The following is a 17,808-nucleotide window of genomic DNA, read 5'->3' as shown; positions in this document are numbered from 1 at the left end:
GAGATGTGCATACTACGTACTACTACTACTACTGATGCTCCTAGACTAATGTGATTTCATGCTACAAAATCTACGACATAATTGCCAAGACAAATGTCCAGACACTGATCAGTAAGCAACATATTTCTGGTGCTTACGGAGCACAGTAATAGAACACGGGTTGGCTACCCAAGTGCTGTTGCCATGTCTGCAAGGCACTGGTGAGAAGTCATGCTAGTAAACAGCATGACCTTACACTCGGGTCAGATTTCTCCCTGATTTTAGCTGGTAGCTGTGGGATGATTATTTGGCTAGTCGTCGTCTTCTTTTTCTTTCAGCTGCTCCCATTAGGGGTCGCCACAGCGGATCATCTGTTTCCATTTCTTCCTGTCCTCTGCATCGTTCTCTATCACACCAACCACCTGCACACGTCTTCTCTCACCACATCCATAAAGCTTAACTTAAGGCCTTCCTCTTTTCCTCTTACCTGGCAGCTTCATCCTTCGCATCCTTTTCCCAATATACCAAGCATCCCTCCTCAGCACATGTCCAAACCAACGTAATCTCGACTCTCTGGCTTCATCTCCAAACCATCCAACCTGGGCTGACCCTCTAATATACTTATTCCTAATCTTGTCCACCCTCATCACACCCAGTGCAAATCAACATCTTTAACTATGCCACATCCAGCTCGGACTCCTGCCTTTTTGTCGATGCCACTGTCTCCAACCCATATAACATAGCTGGTCTCACTACCCTCTTGTAGACCTTCCCTTTCACTCTTACTGGTACTTGTCTGTCACAAATCACTCCTGACACTCTTCTCCACCCACTCCATCCTGCCTGTACTCTCGTCTTCACCTCTCTTCCACACTTGCCATTACTCTGAACTGTTGATCCCAAGTATTTAAACTCATCCACCTTCACCAACTCTACTCCCTGCATCCTCACCATTCCTCTATCCTCCCTCTCATTCACACACATATATTCTTAGTCCTGCTGACCTTCACTTCTCTCCACTCTAGAGCATATCTCCACCTCTCCAGGGTCTCCTCAACCTGCTCTCTACTCTCACTACAGATCACAATGTCATCTGCAGACTCCTGTCTGATCTAGTCTGTCAACCTGTCCATCACCATTGGCTAGTGCAGAACTGTAATAGCCAAATTATCCCACTGATGCCATGAAGAAGAGAACTCTTTTTTTTTTTTTCAATCTGTTTCATACAGACTTTAACAAAGAAAAAAAGATATGCTAAAATTGAATTATCTCTACACCTACAATTAAGCCCTCCTATCACGGTGCAGAGATAATCTGGGATCCATTATTAAAAGGTTAGTATATTTATATCCTAAATCTTAAAAATACTTAAAAATCTTGACTGTTTCAAGGACCAACAAATATTATGAAATGAATGATACTGTGTTGAGAAGTACTCCAAACTCTTATCAAGATCAGCAAATATGTCTCACGAAAGTTATAAACTAGGCTTATCAAAACAACACAGGTTCCTCACTGGGTTAAGAGGCTTCTGTTCTGAAAGATCTCATGATAACAAGCCAAAATTCCCAATGACTACAACCTTTTCAGGAATTCCATTACTAACAGTACATACATTAAGAATACGATATTTATTGCCAGTTATTCTCCAGTTACTTTACTTGATTCACAAGCTGGTGATTTGCAGAGTATTACAAAATAAGCTCAACCTAGACAATTGTAATAGGTAGGGACTGAAGTCAACTGCAGGATGACAAACAAAACAAGCATCCAGCTGTGAAGGTTCATGAGGGTATCACAAGTATACATCCATTTACCTTTATAACTGGCACTCTAGGCTTGAATCTAGATGAAAGCTGATTAAGTACTTCAGCGAGTAACTGCTGGTGCTTTAGAACTTTCCTCATCTTCATTATTCTCACAATGGCAGCCTGCAAAAATAAACGAATATGCAAAATTACTTCTGTGGAAGAAAGTTATTCCAGTTCTATCAATTAAAAATTATTTATTTATTTTATTTTACATTTGTTAACCGAGTAGAGTCTGGCTGGGCATGTAGCCCATTTTCAGCGGAGACCCGGGGAGATAAGTTCCATAACAATAGTACAAAAAGATTACAAAAATTATTAAAAGATTCACAAACAATATACATAAAGTTTGACAGCTGCCAACAATCACAATTTACAAAAAGGTGAATGTAAAACAGAAAACATTACATTTCTTAAGCATCATTACAGACAGTAATATGAAACTCATTAGATATATACAACTAAAAACCATTGTGGTATTTTCATTTGGTAGAAGTATTACAAAAAGATAGCAGAATAGAAAACATTTGATCGTAAGCATGAGAAACTAGCCAGGAGTATTACAGGAGCATAGCCATTGTTGAGTACGGTATTCCTTTAGGAGTTTTTTGAAGCTATGACGATCTGTGTTTAAGATATTCTGGGGTAATAGGTTCCACAACTTGGCTACTTTGAAGGAGGAAAGAATCACCTAAGTAATTAAGGGACTTTGTAACCTTGAGTATAAGTTTATCGGATGATCTAAAGGTTCTGGGGTTGGTATTTTGTTGCACTAGGTTGGACAGTGCAGGGCAGTTTTCAGGTTTGTGGATAACAGAGTGGGCAGTGATGAGCTGGCTGAGCAATAACAGATTGGGAAATTCAAGCCAGTGTAATTTTTGAAGAGCAAGGCAATGATGGGTCCTGATGGATATATTAGCAGCAAATTTTGCTACTTTGTTATAGCAGAAATCAAGTATATGTAAATCAGACTTGTGTAGGTTAGTGAAAACCTGAGAAGAGTAGATAGGAGGTGGATCTGGCTGTGGCTAGTCTGGCCCTATATAGAGCACCAAGTTTGATGTGAACTTTCTTTACTGTGAGTGATATGTGTTTATTGAATGGTAGGTTGTTGTCTATCGTGACACCAAGTAGTTTTGTTTGGTTAACTGGTTCTATTATAGTGCCGTTAGTAGAGGGAGAGGAGGTTTTGCTTTGGATTTCCTGTTAGAGAAGATCATTCATTTTGTTCTGTTTGGGTTTAGGTTGAAGTTCATTTAGATAACTATCAATATCTAGAAATGACTTTTGCAGTTTATCTTGGAGTTCTTGGGGCATGGGAGCAGAGCAAATAAGAGTAGCATCGTCAGCATATTGAATAATAGAAGCAGATTTAGCAGCAGTGTTTAGACTATTTGTGAATATAATAAAAAGGAGAGGGCCAAGGATGGAACCCTGAGGAACCCCAACAGAGACTGGGAGGAGTGTGGAGAGTTTATTATCCCATTTAGTTGCCTGTTGTTGATTAGTAAGGTAGCTAAAGAACCAGTTGAGAGCTGTAGAGTTAAGGCTGAAGGAGGCTAGAGTGTTGAGTAGTAGTTGGTTGAATACTGTATCAAAAGCTTTGGCTATATCAAGGAATATAGTAGAGACCAGTTGTTCATTGTTTTTGAGAAGGTTGATGATGTTAGTGAAACTTATGAGGGCTGTGGAGGTACTATGTTTTGGACAGAAGCCATGCTGTGAACTAGATAAGAGGTTATTTGCAGTGAGGTGGTCTAGGAGCTGCTTATGGATACATTTCTCCAAGATTTTGGCTAGGGGGAGAGAATGGCAATGGTACGATAATTAGAGAGCTTTTTAGATGGGCCTCCCTTGTGGAGGGGGGATGACATGGAATATTTTCCATAGTATGGGGACATATTGTTCTGCAATAGAACGACTGGATTAGGATATATACAGGATAGGCGATGGAGCTTGCAGCACTTTTTAAGAAGTCATTAGGAAGTTGGTCAACTGCTAGACAGGTAGGTTTTAGTTTTGATAGGAGTTTTTTGATATAAGAGGTTTGTATGGGTTTAAAAGAGAAGTAGTTGAGTTTAGAGTTAGTAGAGGTAGGCACTGTAATGGGTTTGTTAGACTTGTTGTTGTTTAAAAGTGAGGTGATAGTTGTGATGAAATGAGAGTTAAATTGGGATGTTATATATTCAGTGAGAGGATCAGCCAAGGTGAGGGAGGTAGTTAAGGCTTTGCCAAAATTTTTGTGGGTTAGTGTTTTTGCTGACATGCTAGAAAATAAGATTTTTTTTTGTCAGATAATTTTGCTTCTTAGTTGCTTATAAGAGGTGTGGTTTTCTGAGGTTTTGGAGGTTTGATAAGCAGTCCAGGCTCTATCCCTTTGTTTAATAACAGATTTAGCATCTTTGTTTATCCAAGGTAGGTTTTTAGCTTTAGAGCGAATTTTTCTTGTTGGAGCGAGGTTATTAAGGATGTTGAGGAGGTATCATTAAAATATTGTACAGCTTGGTCTAGGTGGAGTGATTTTAGAGGTGACCAGTTGCAGTTTTTGAAGTAAGGAATTTAAAGGACAACAACGGGATATTATTTCTGCTTAACATTCCAGCACCTTTCCTCCCTACAACCTGGCCCTGCTTTAGGAAATGTGCAATGCAGCTAAAAGAAATGATACTTTCAACTGTTTTTCTCCTAAACCACAATTCCGTTCTGTACTTTCTTGCTTTCACTTTTAGAAACAAGTTATCACGATGTAGAAAAGCTTGCAGCAGTCTCTTAAATCCTGGCATCAAGACTGCTACAAACCAGCAGTAGTTGTCTGTAAGATCCTGCCCCCAAAATGACATCAGCACTACCATTTTGCATGCAATTAAAAATAAGCAATGACCCACCCCTATTGTGATGTCAGCTGTCCATCCCTACAGTCTGCAAAATGTTCTATGGAACCCCCGTTTTGTTGCTACTGTATCTCGTGGGTTACTTTGTATTGATGGACTACTTGCAAACCTAGATGTTCATCGTGTTACCCTGCTGCAGTCATCACACTTGGGTTATCCTGTCGTCAGGCAGTCCCGCAGTCGGCCTGAATTCCAAAGTCTTGGTCCGGCATCGGTTGCTGTCGCTTCTTCCCTGACGTCAGTGCGCCAGGGGTATATAGGAGGCATCCGACGCCATTTTCTTCAGTCTTTCTTGCCGCGCGGTGCCCGAAGCAGAAGCAGTTCGCAAGTGCCAGTCGGCCGACTCCTGAGAATTTCGAAGTCGAATTTCAAATCCGAAGTCTTCAATAAAGCTAAGTACCCCGTTGGGGAAACTTTTCTTGCCTCAGACTGATGTCAGAAAATGTTAACAATTGTATTTCTTGTGGGAAGCAAATACCTCATAAGGATTTTCATTCTTATTGTATACCTTGCCTAGGCCCAGACCACAACGTCACTGGTTGTCGGTTTTGTGCTAGGTTCAATAAGCGAACTATAAAGCGACGCTTTGATTTTGCACGATACTACTTCGGTAGAAAATTTAATTACACTATGCTGTCGGAGCAACCGACTACCGGCGTGCACAAAAAACGCAAAGATAAGGACAGGCAGCCTAGATCCAAGCCAGACTCTGAGGCCTCGGCTGGGCCGGTCGCCGGTTCACCGGTTTTCAGTGAGGCGCCTACTCAGTCCCTGGCTACCGCAGAATTGGAACCCCAGACCGCTTTGGATTCTCTGGCGGAGAGTTCTAGGCCAACGCAGCCATTTTCTTTAGGCCCTACCGACGACATTGCAGAAGGAGAAGCTGGTGCTGCAGAAACACCTTCGGTTCCTGAAGGTGTCTTCAGACCGACGACTCTCACCATAAAACCGTATCCTAAGCTTAAGACTCCTCTAAAACCAAAAAAGACTGCACTTCAGTCTCCAGTTTTAGGCCCCATGCCTAAGAAACAGATGCTTAGAATGGCTGAAGATTTGATTTCTTTAATCAGAGGTTCCCAACCCCCACCCAACAAAAGGCCTAGACAAGAGGAAGATTATGCCTCCTCTGATAGAGTGTCTATTTTCTCAGGCTCCTCTGAGGAACAAGATTACTCTTTTCCCCCCTTATGAAGATTCTGATGCTGAGGATTCCATTCCCTCAGCTTCTCCCCCTGAAGACTATTCCTTTGGGGAAACCTTACATACCATGAGGGAACATTTCCACTGGGAAGGTCAAAACTACTCAGACTCAAAGAAAAGGCTCAGAGAGTTTCTTTTACTCCCCCAGCACAGACCACTTGCTATCCCCCCCAGTTTTAGACATTGTGGATGATGTTTACTTAGAATCTAGTCTAAATCCAGATTCTCTGCCTCCTGCTCCAGCCAAACCAGATAGATACTATAGAGTGCCTGACTCACACAAATTCCTTTACAAAAGCCCTGTTGCTGACCCAGAAACTATCTCCCAGGGTCCCAAAGGGGCTATGGCTTCCATGGCTAAAAATCTGGTACCCTCTGAAAGGGACTCCAGAGCACTAGATAGGTGGGGTAAGAAGGTTTACACCTCAGCCACTCTAGCTATGAGAGCACTTAATTGTCAATTTCACATGCTTAAATACCAGCAATTCCTAATGTCTCAAATAAAACAAAAGATGAGCACACACCCTCAACAGTCTGAACTGAAGGAAATGCAGGATCTGTTGCATGCAGCTGATCAGGTGGGCAAACGTACTTTACAATGTGGATTTGATTCCTTGGAAGCTTCCTGTAGAGCAGCTGTTACTGGGTCTGTTACACGTAGGCATGCTTAGTTAAAGGAAGAAACTCTGCCTGATCATGTTAAAGCAAAGTTACTAGATGCTCCCTTACAGCAGGATGTCCTATTTGGGGTTAAAGCAGAAGTCGTCTTAAAGAAAATGGAGGATAAGGCAAAATCTATGCAGACGGTCAAAGATTTCTTACAGGTTCAGCCCCCACGCTTCAGCAGAAATTGGCCAACAAAAAATTGGTCCTTTCCAGCTACTGCAGACCACAGAGCGGTAAATACAGACGCCCAAGGGGCAGAGGACAAGCACAAACCCATTACAAAACTAGACAATGGGGCACTGCAACACAGAAGAGAGGAGAAGACAGGTCCCAAACTACTAGAGGGCAAACACAATGACTTAAACCTCAAACTGCCAAGAAAAACTCTCTTGGCAGCTCCCTTGGGAGGAAAATTAGCACTTTTTACAGACAACTGGTGCATCGTCACAAAGGACAAATGGGTCCTAGACATTATTTCACAAGGATATAGATTCCATTTCCACACCTTGCCAACGATAAGAGGAATGCCAAACCTGCCACAAAATCAATGGGCAGAGGCACAAAAACAAATTACAGCTCTCATGGACATGAGAGCCATTCAACTGGTACCTACACGGGAGCAAGGCCAAGGATTTTACTCAAGGCTCTTTCTAGTCCCCCAGAAAGGACAATGCTTGGAGACCCATTCTGGACCTTTCAATTCTAAACACCTTCTTACAAGTACCCAAATTCAAGATGCTAACACTACAGCAACTTCTTCCCATGTTGGGCAAGAAAGCATGGCCAGTAACGTTGGACCTCAAGGAGACATACCTGCATGTCCCTATCATACAAAAATGCAGAAGATACCTCCGTTTCATTGCAGGTTCAACCCATTACCAATTCTGTGCACTGCCCTTTGGCTTATCCACTGCGCCCAGGGTCTTCACAAAATGCCTGGCACCAGTAATTGCATACTGCAGACAAAGAGGAATTCAAATATACCCATACCTGGACGACTGCCTCATCCAAGCAGAAAGCAAGGACATTCTCTTACAACATCTGGCTTTTGTAAAAACACCTTCTAAGTTGCCTAGGGTACACAGTAAACGAAAAGAAATCAAAACTAGTACCCTCACAAAATATGACATTCCTGGGTGCCAGCTTGAATACAACGGCCCAGATGGCTTATCTGCCGCCAGACAAACAACTACAACTGACTCAATACTTCAAAACAATGGCAACAAAGACCCAACTCCCTGCAAGAAAAATTCTGAGGCCTTGGGTTTCATGGCATCTTGCATACTACTACCATTTGCAAAACTGCATATGAGGAAATTACAGTGGTACCTAAAAAGCGTATGGACTCAACACAGCCACAGCTTGGACACAATGATATCTCTCATTCCCTGCCTTCAACAAGAGTTTCTATGGTGGTCACAGGCATGTCACCTCAATAAGGATCAGCCTTTCACCTTGCCCCCAGCCAGGCAAACTATGACAACAGATGCATCGGACTATGCCTGGGGAGCACACATGGCAGGACGATGCGTTCAAGGCATATGGACTGCAGATCAAAGGAATCTGCACATCAATCAAAAAGAAATGCTAGCTGTACAGAATGCCCTGACACCCTTCAAGGACCTCTTACATCCAGGATAGCTTACAATAAGGACGGACAACACCACAGTAATGTGGTACATAAACAAACAAGGGGGTACACACTCCTACCCTCTATGCAGGCAAGCAATGACCTTGTGGAACACAGCACTGGCTTACCAAGTTCAGCTACAAGCTCAATTCCTGCCAGGAAAAAAGAACACATTGGCAGACGACCTAAGCAGAAACATCATGGATCCCCACGAGTGGAAACTGGATCCACAAGTATTTTCAATGATAACTCAAAAATGGGGGCACCCAGACATAGACCTGTTTGCCAGCCCCCAAAACTATCAGCTAACAAAATTTTGTACAAGGACATTTCACCATCAAGCTTGGAAAGTGGACGCACTCTCATTCAGTTGGAAAAACCTGACAGTATATGCCTTCCCTCCACTGCCCCTTCTCACAAAGGTGCTGCTGAAAGTCAGGATGGAGAGACCTAGAATGATACTCATAGCCCCAGACTGGCCACGCCAGCACTGGTACCCACTATTAAGGAATATGAACCAGGGCCCACCTTGGATTTTACCACAAATTACTCATTTGCTCACACAGCAAAACAGTCAGATTCTATACAGCCAGCTCAAAACCTTAAATTTGGCTGCATGGCAAATCACCTAAGCAACCAGCCAGCTCCTCTTCCTCAAGCGGTTATGGACGTTATTCTGGAAGCCAGGAGGCCCAGCACCAGGAAGGCCTACTCGGACAAATGGAAAAGGTTTTGCGCCTGGAACCAAGCTAAAGGCCAAAATACCCTTCAGCCACACATACCTCAGATTCTACAGCACTTACCTGAGATGTTACACAAAGGACTTTCTTTTTCATCTATTAAAATCCACGCCTCAGCTATTTCAGCCCACTACAACACGGATCCTCCCTTATTTTCACATCCGCTTCTAAGGCAGTTCCTCAGAGGGGCCAAAAACATTAGGCCCCCCAGGAGAGCACCTACACCAACCTGGGACCTCAATTTTGTTCTGGAAAAACTTACGCTACCTCCTTTTGAACCAGCCTTAAAGTTTATATCATGGAAGACTGCCCTGCTGCTAGCAATAACTTCAGCCAGAAGAGTCTCAGAGCTTCAGGCACTAATGGCAGTAGAGCCTTTCCTCATTTTTCATCAAGACAAGAGTTTCTCTACGAACTAACCCCTCCTTTATGCCTAAGGTGGTATCCAGTGTGGCTCTAAATCAAACCATCCATTTACCCACCTTCTTTCCAGATCCACAGAACAAAGGAGAAAGACTCCTGCACTCCTTGGACATTCACAGGCAACTACGTTACTACTTGGATAAAACTAAGGTTTTCAGAAAATCTGTCCAGCTCTTTGTATCCTATGCTGCAACTTCACAAGGAAAGGCTATCTCAAAACAGACCATTTCCAAATGGAGAGGACATTGCATTCGTTTTTGCTACACCCACCATGGAAAACCAGTTCCTGCTAGCATAAGGCCCCACTCTACCAGGGCAGCAGCTACATCTACAGCCTTCCTCAGGGGGGTGCCAACCAAGGATATTTTGGAAGCTGCAACTTGGAGTTCAGTACACACCTTCACCAAACACTATCACTTACCACTTTACTCTAAGACTAGAGCTGGCTTCGCCACTGCAGTTCTGCAGGGCCTTCTAGCCTCCTCTAACCCTGTTTGACTCCACCTCCCATCCTTAGCTTTGGGATTCTACCCAAGTGTGATGACTGCAGCAGGGTAACACGATGAACATAGTACAGTTTTGCACCTACCATAAATGTAGATGTTCGAGTGTATACCCTGCTGCAGTCCCTCCATCCCCTCTGACCTAACTAAAACCTTTCAATGCCTTAAAATCTGATACTACCTTTGTGGTGTATTTGCTTATAGCTGGAGGGATGTTTTGTTTGTGCTAAACTTTTATTATTGGTACTATCTACAGACCACCATTTTGGGGGGGCACCTGACATCTGGGGCAAGAAAAACTGAAGAAAATGGCGTCGGATGCATCCTATATACCCCTGGCGCACTGACGTCAGGGAAGAAGTGACAGCAACCGACGCCGGACCAAGACTTTGGAATTCAGGCCGACTGTGGGACCACCTGACGACAGGATAATCCAAGTGTGATGACTGCAGCAGGGTATACACTTGAACATCTACATTTATGGTAGGTACAAAATTGTACTTTTTTTCTTGTGCATTCCCTTGTTTTGAGAAGGTGCATTTTAAAAAGTATTTGTCCTATCGGTGAGATAAATGCGCGTTCCACTGCCTCTAAACTGTACTGATTTTCGCAGAATGACTAGAGTCTTAAGTCATATATTTAGACCGTTTTCCATTATTTGTGCTTTCTAGCAAATCAGTGGCAAATATTTAACATCTGTAGTTAGAAACTGCTGAGGATGTGTTTATATTCACACTGTATTGCATTCGGTAATTGCAGGCTAATGCAGCAGTTATTATTACAGCAAATTAGCTAGGGAAATATATTCACTGTCCATACTGTTAGGTGTTTTTATCCAAACCTGCTGCTCTAGGAGTTTTACGTGGTCGTTTTTCTGCTTTGTTGATGTATATAGTTTTTTTACCGTGTGCCACTTGCATGCTGCTGGTCTACTCGCACCATGTGCTTTAATACACACGTTTCTCAATTCCATTTGAGTTTTATTCTTTTGAAAACAGAAATGCGGAAACACGGAAAAGCACATGGTGCGAGTTCACCATGTATCAGAAAACTGTACTTTGTCTGGAAAAGCAATGTGCTTGGACAGTGCATTCTGTTTTTGAATTCATTGCTTACTGTCTCCACAATGGTAATCATGTTTTTGGCCAGCTGTTACCTGCTCATACCTCTAAACTGTACTGATTCTGGCAGATTTTTTTTATTTTCCGATTCTGTTTTTTTGTCTGATTAAATGCATTTTATAAGGCAATTGTTGATGACTGAAGTAGTAAGCACGAGGAACAGTTTAGTTTCAATCTGCATGGCTGTCGCTAACTAAATGGCAATGTAAAATGTATTCTGTATACCATAATAGTATGAGCAATATATAAAAACTGGTGTTATTGAGGGTTGTTTGGTGCCCCTGTTATTTCATGTTGTTCTGTAGATTCTCAAGAGGTTTAGATGTTTTATATATTTTTGTGTGTGTGTGTGTGTGTGTGTGTGTGTGTGTGTGTGTATATATATATATATATATATATACACACACACACACACACACACACACACACACACACACAAACACACATTGTTTTCTTCTTTTTTTTTCAATGTGCAACTCCCCAGATGCCAATCAACTCACTTCCAGAGCTGGATCCAGAAGTAGGGCACAAATAGTCTCCTAGGGGGAAGGGTCCCACTCTAGCCAGGAGGCTTAAAGTATTAGTTACATATGTCTAAAAAGTAAATAATAAAATGAACTTATCTTACAAGAAAATTTAGGTAGGTAGGTGTGTGTGTGTATGACAGACAGAGATTTAAAACAGATGTTTTTGTATCCGAGAGTAAGTGTATGTGTGTATATGAAAGTATGAATACCTGTGTATGCAACTTGTGTACTGACGAAAGATCTTACTCAAGTGAACATTCAAGATAAGGGTGTATTGTGTGAATGTTCCTGCTCTTAATCATGTTGACAGTGTTTTGTCTAGGGCATGTGAATGTTTAATACTTGTTATAATAGTCTGTGTCAAAATTTTCCTTCTACAAGTTATTCATCTGCTTCCCGTTCCAGTTCAAGTAGCATTTGTATGAGCAGGACAGGTAGAGTCTGTGTGGCTAAGCACTTACAGAAGTTATAAAAGGAAAGCTGACTGGTTTGTCATCATATGGTCACCACAAATAAACATCATTAATGGCTGCAGAGACAGTATATGACTCGTTTGACTATACAAGTACACAGGTTTTACAAAGGCAAACATATAGTTTTACCTTTAGTGAGCTGTACCTAGCCAGTGCACATTACTACGTTCTTTTAACCATATAGCCTTGAAGGAAAGCACACCAGCAGCAGCCTCTGGGCTTTAGGTATTTTTTTTAGTTACTTATGCACATAGATAAAATGCTACAATACTCCACTCCACCTTTTACCAGACTATCACAGGTGTTCCCTCATACAGTCCATTCATATCTTTGCTGGACATCCTTGCATCCTTTTGCACTCTTCCTCTCGCTCTCAAATGTTCTTCACATAATCAGTTGCTTCTTTCCTGCACATAAACCACCATAACCTGTTCTCTTTGACCCCCTCTGCAAATGAAACTACTTTGCTTTCTGCACTGAAGTCCTTTTTTTCCTCTTCTCTCTCTCAATGTGAATTCTAACACCCATCTCAAGCACTTTATCTCCATCTCCTCTAATTTACCTCACTGCTCTGCCTTCACTGCCAAGGTTTCTGTACCGTACAGATGTAGTGATTGCATCTCTTGTTTGGTACACTTTCCTTTCAGTGTCATTGACATTCTTGTGTCACACAACCCCCTGTGCCAGTTGGCAACAGATCTTCTGCTTCCAGCTTTGACCTTCTCATTCAGACTTCTCTTCTCCTCAACCACCCCTCCCAATCTCTTGAAGTTCTTAACCCATTCTTTTACTTTCCCTTGTATCTCCACTTTTAGCTTCTTCTGCTTCCCCCCATTTACTGCCATGACAACGGTCTTATCGGTACTCAGTTTCATTCCACGTGCCTCCAGTTTTGAAAGCCACTGACCTATCATTTTCTGAAGTTCTTGCTCAGGATCTATTTATGCCATGTTGTCCACATACAGCAGCTTTGCTTGATCTGCCCCATGTAACCTTTTTACTAATGTAGTTCATCACCAATATGAACAGAGGTAGGCTCAGAACTGAGTCCTGATGCACATGTACTTTCACTGGGAATACAGTGAGGGAGAGAGACAGTCTGATGGGGCAGTGTACTTTTCTTACTTTAGTCACTTAAATGTAATTTCACTTAAGTTTTATAACTTAACCAAATAGTCCATCAGATTACATAGCTCTTCGTGCAACAAACAAAACAAGCACAACTTCTCATCAATTCAGGAAGGAAGTTAACCTCAGTATAGGCCAAAAAAAAATCCAGAGGACTTGCAATGCTCCTTTCTCAGCATCTTTTTCCAGCTATACTGCTCAAATAGTGTAAAATGTTTAGAATCATCTAATCTCACTCATAGTCCAGATATGTGCAAAACGTAAGAATCGAATGTCAGATGAACGTACCTCTATATTATGCCGTGTTATGGTTATAAGTGACATGAGCTGAAAATAATTTGCAGCTGCCTCAAATTAACTAAGAAACAGACAAAAAGTATCATAGTCTCCTTAAACAATTGGTGTAGAGCATGCCTCTCAAAATGCCCCTGATTTTTAGGGACAGCCCTGATTTTGACTCAGATTTTAGCTCCGTCTCTCTTAATCCCTCCTAAAAGTGTTGACTTTTGGAGATAAGATGGTGAATTATTCTTAGCAAGACTGGAATTACAGGTCTAGACTTTTTATTTCAGAAAATGTTTTAACTCATATTCTCTTATTCTCTGTCTCATGTTAATAGCCCTGGATTTTCCCCGATTGAGAGTTATGTGATAGAGGATTATGGCTATGAGCGGTTAATGATGTACTTCCTGCGGTACATGGTTTGATTCCCTCACTCTTCACTGGTCCGCTGTTTGGACTTGACCAAGTTGCTTAACCAGAGGGTGCTTTTGGGTAATTCGGAATTTGAGCTAGGTTCATTAATGGTTTCCTGGACTGAAAGTTTACTAACTACCTACACGCACACACAGTGCGAGTGTATGTGTATATACATATTTATAGCTCTCTCATATATGTATGTAAATATGTGCGCGCGCGTGTGTATACACACATATATATATATATATATATATATATATATATATATATATACACACACACGCACACACTTATATATATGTACATACACACACACACACACACACACACACACACACACTAACACAGCCTGCTGAGTTGCAGAGTTTGTTACAACCAGACTATCAGGCCTGCTGCATTTGTTACAGCCTGCTGAGTTTGTTAATGAACAAAAACCATTATTTGGGAATATATGAGCTTCACTCATCATGCATTTGTTAATACCTATTTATATCATGAAAATGCCAAAAATTGTGATTGCTGGAATTTGATTTTGACCTTTTATATCTATCTATCTATATATATATATATATATATATATATATATATATATATATATATATATATATATAGATATATGTAGATATATATATATATATGCATATAGAGAGAGAAGTCCTCACAGAGACACAGACATACATACATACACAGTTACAGGTGAGTGTAGGGAGAGTTACACATCTGCTCTAACATAGACCAAAAAAAAAAAAAATTCACTGCCAAGGCAAATTTCCCCAAAAGTCTGAACTCCTGGAATGCTTCTTGCAGTACTTTGGCTCTGCTATGAGATGCTTTAGTTTCTCTTTTGTTAATGTCTCCAAGTCTTTCGGCTTTCTAATACCATGATGGGAATTGGACCCCATTCCTAAGTCAAAGTATGATTTAAGTTCTTGAAATTAGTATAGTTTCAATCTTTGATGTCAGCCAGAAGTGCACTTCACAGCCCCTGCAATGTGCCCAATATTGACTCCTCCTGCAATTCATACAGAGTTACACGCATCTGTAACATATCTAAGTAAGACTGTAAATTCTTTTTATGAGAGCCATTGCTTCTACAACTATTGAAACTGTGTGGGTATCCTTCTTCCACATTGACCTCATTTCTGCCTACAAATCTTGGTATTTATGTGTAGCAATTTCAATGATCAATGCTACTTTTGTCTTCTTTTCATGGACTACTATGTTAGGTTTTTGCATATCTGTTTTCTGAACTGTTAGTTGCGGGTGATCCCATGGGATATAAACTTCATCATTTTATATAATGCTTTGTGGCTCATGTTTCCAGTGTTTTTCAGCTACTTCAATATTAGAATTTTTGCACAATCCCCAATGCAACAGTCTTGCCACATTATTATGCCTTTCAGTATAGAGTTCTTCTGCCATTAGTTTATCACAACCAGCAGCAAGATGTGTAATTGTTTTGAATCCTGTCGAACAAAAGCTGCATCTGTATGTTTCTCCCACATGTTGAATGGACTTTGTAAATCAAAATGTACATAGTCCACTTTCCTGGGCCGCCAATATTAACATTTCTTTCTTTGGTTTAAATTCACCTGAGTCAGATTCCTGATCGACATGAAGTTGTCCCAGGAGTTTTCTGCACTTGCAACTATGCTTATGCCTTTTCTACTTTTATTGCCTTCTCATCTGATCCTTCACCATATATTCTTTCTTTTGTTTTTTGGCACATTCAGTTGCTGAATAATTTTTGTCTGCTTCTTTAATTTCCTTTCCCACTTGACATTGATGTGCTTCTGCTAAACTAAGCAGGGAAGTCATCTTAGACATGTTCTCCTCATGTTTTAAAACTTTCGCTATGTTTGGATATTGTGAAGTCAGCAGATATGTATGCAGTCCTACAATTTTAAATCTGTACATGTAGTCCATTTCAAGGAGGCCCATACCTCCTTCAGAATGAAGAATATGTCATCTTGGTACACACTGACTGTTGTATATTTGATAGGCAAGAAGCATTTTTCTTGTTTTCCTGTCCAACTGTTCCAGTACCATTTGAGGTCAGTCAATTACTCAATAACTGTAAGCTAGAACAGGAATGGAGAACAGGAGACTGAGCCCTGGTTTGGCACCTATGTCTCTAACAGAACAGGCAGCCTGTAAATGGTTCGTCTCCCAAGCCCCCGCTTACACTTATCATCCGAGATTTTGGATGCATGGCTAGGCTTAAAAAGGCATTGGTGCTCATTAGCCTAGTAAACACCCTTGAACAGAACAGCAAATTGGTTTATAACTTGGACTTTGTTTCTAGATGTCAGGGATGTTTTTCAGTATCAATTTTAGTCTTCTAAAATATTCCTTTGAGTTACATTCACATTTGTTCATGTTTTATTGTCAATCCCTCATCATTTCCCAAATATTTATACACTTCCTCTTGCTCAAGTTCCTTTATATCACATTTTTCAATGTAACCTGATACCCAGACATGGCCATACCAAGCACTTCAGCTGTTATTGCAAAAGCAGTAATGCAGTCATTCCATTAAGTTCATTCTTGCTATCACTGCCTTACTGCAGTCTAAAAGGAACTTAGCTACAGCAAATTATTGTTATAAAATGTTAAACTGCACTGATCATTTAACCTGGGTTGACTCTTAGGGGTGTGTTGTTAATATGATAGCTACCAGGTGAAGATGACTACCCAAAGGAAACTATTATACAATTCTTTGCATTTACTTTTAGTCCATAGTTTTGAAACAAGTTGTCCATCTCAGTCTTTCATGGAGAACATTACTTCTTTGGGGGTATTCCATGATTGCTCCCAATTTGCAGTTGTCTGCAAATTTGGTCAGCCAGACCTGTCCCAAGACTGATCTGTGGGTCTCTTCTTGTGACTGGCCTCCTTGTAGAGGTGCACTCTCCAATTGTAACATTTTTGGGTCCTGTCTGTGAGCCATCTAGATGTCAACCAGATGAAGCAAGGGCTTGTACCTAACCTCTTGAGTTTGTCAACAAAGCATGAGCTGGTTATGTTAAATGCCTTGGCCAAGTCACGGTTGGCAGTGTTGACCATTTTGCCCTCATCCATGGCTTTGGTGGCTTTGGTGACCTTCTCAAAGAAGTCCACCAGGTAGAGTAGGCACTACCTGCCCTTGGCAAAACCAGACTGGGTTGGGTCCTTTGTCTTGAGGTTTCCTATGTCATTATTGAATGTTTCCAGGATATTAACTATGGCTTCGCATACAAGACTAGTGAGATTTGTGGGTCTGCAGTTGCCATAGTCTGTAAATGGCCCTCCGTTGTGCAGATGGTTAACTGTTGCTCTTCTCCATTCATTAGGTATGAGGGCTGTTTGGAGGGTAAGGTTAAACCGTGATTGCTGAAGGCCTGACTTGTCATGCTTCCTGATAGAAGGCATGCTGAGATATTGCCTGGGCCCATCGATGCAGTGTTCCTGGCCTTGGAGAGAACATTAAGAACCTGTTTCTTACTGGTAGTAGTGGGAGTTGTATGTGATGGTATTTCCTGAGGGGAGGGTGAGGTGGGAGAGGAAGGGGTTAAGTTAGAGATGCATTTTTCTGCCTGTACATTTGTTATATCAGTCAGAGTGTTAGCACTATACATAACAGACTTGTTTTTAGCTTAGGAACAGTTTATTACAATGTTTTTCTCAAGCCGTGTAGATATTCACTCACACCTCTACAGAAATATAACTTAACTAAGGTGCTACAATGTCAGAACGGTTATGCTTAGCTATGGTTGTGTGAGGATATCAGTGTGTTCTCTGTGCAAGCTTGGCTAGCTGTATATTTCTGAATGAATCTAAATTACCCTGTATTACAGATGCCAGCACGACTAGCTAAAATTTTGTAAATAAGTTTGTCTTTTGATTTTTCACTCTGATTTAATTCAGATGTTCGAATCAAACATTGGTGTGTGTGTGTGTGGCAGGGGGATGCAAGCAAGGGGTGAGTGTGTGTGTGGGGGGGCAATGCAAGCAAGGGGTGAGAGTGAGTGTGTGTGTGTG

General features: G+C 41.3%; 1 protein-coding gene across 2 annotated transcripts in view; it reads right to left on the bottom strand.

Moving 5' to 3' along the window:
• Positions 1-17,808, bottom strand: part of CUL1 (cullin 1) — a 3,347,782-nt gene that overhangs the window by 108,214 nt on the left and 3,221,760 nt on the right. For both annotated transcript variants that reach the window (XM_044064870.1, XM_044064871.1), the window contains exon 21: positions 1,797-1,910. In XM_044064870.1, the coding sequence (XP_043920805.1) occupies positions 1,797-1,910 (114 nt within the window). The remainder of the gene's footprint in view (positions 1-1,796; positions 1,911-17,808) is intronic.

The sequence above is a fragment of the Protopterus annectens genome, chromosome 3.part0 (genome assembly GCF_019279795.1).
Source record: "Protopterus annectens isolate FY-2018-M chromosome 3.part0, PAN1.0, whole genome shotgun sequence".
NCBI classification, from domain to species: Eukaryota; Metazoa; Chordata; order Ceratodontiformes; family Protopteridae; genus Protopterus; species Protopterus annectens.
The sequence above is the reverse complement of the archived record's forward strand: the minus strand, read 5'-3'. Positions and strand labels throughout refer to the sequence as shown.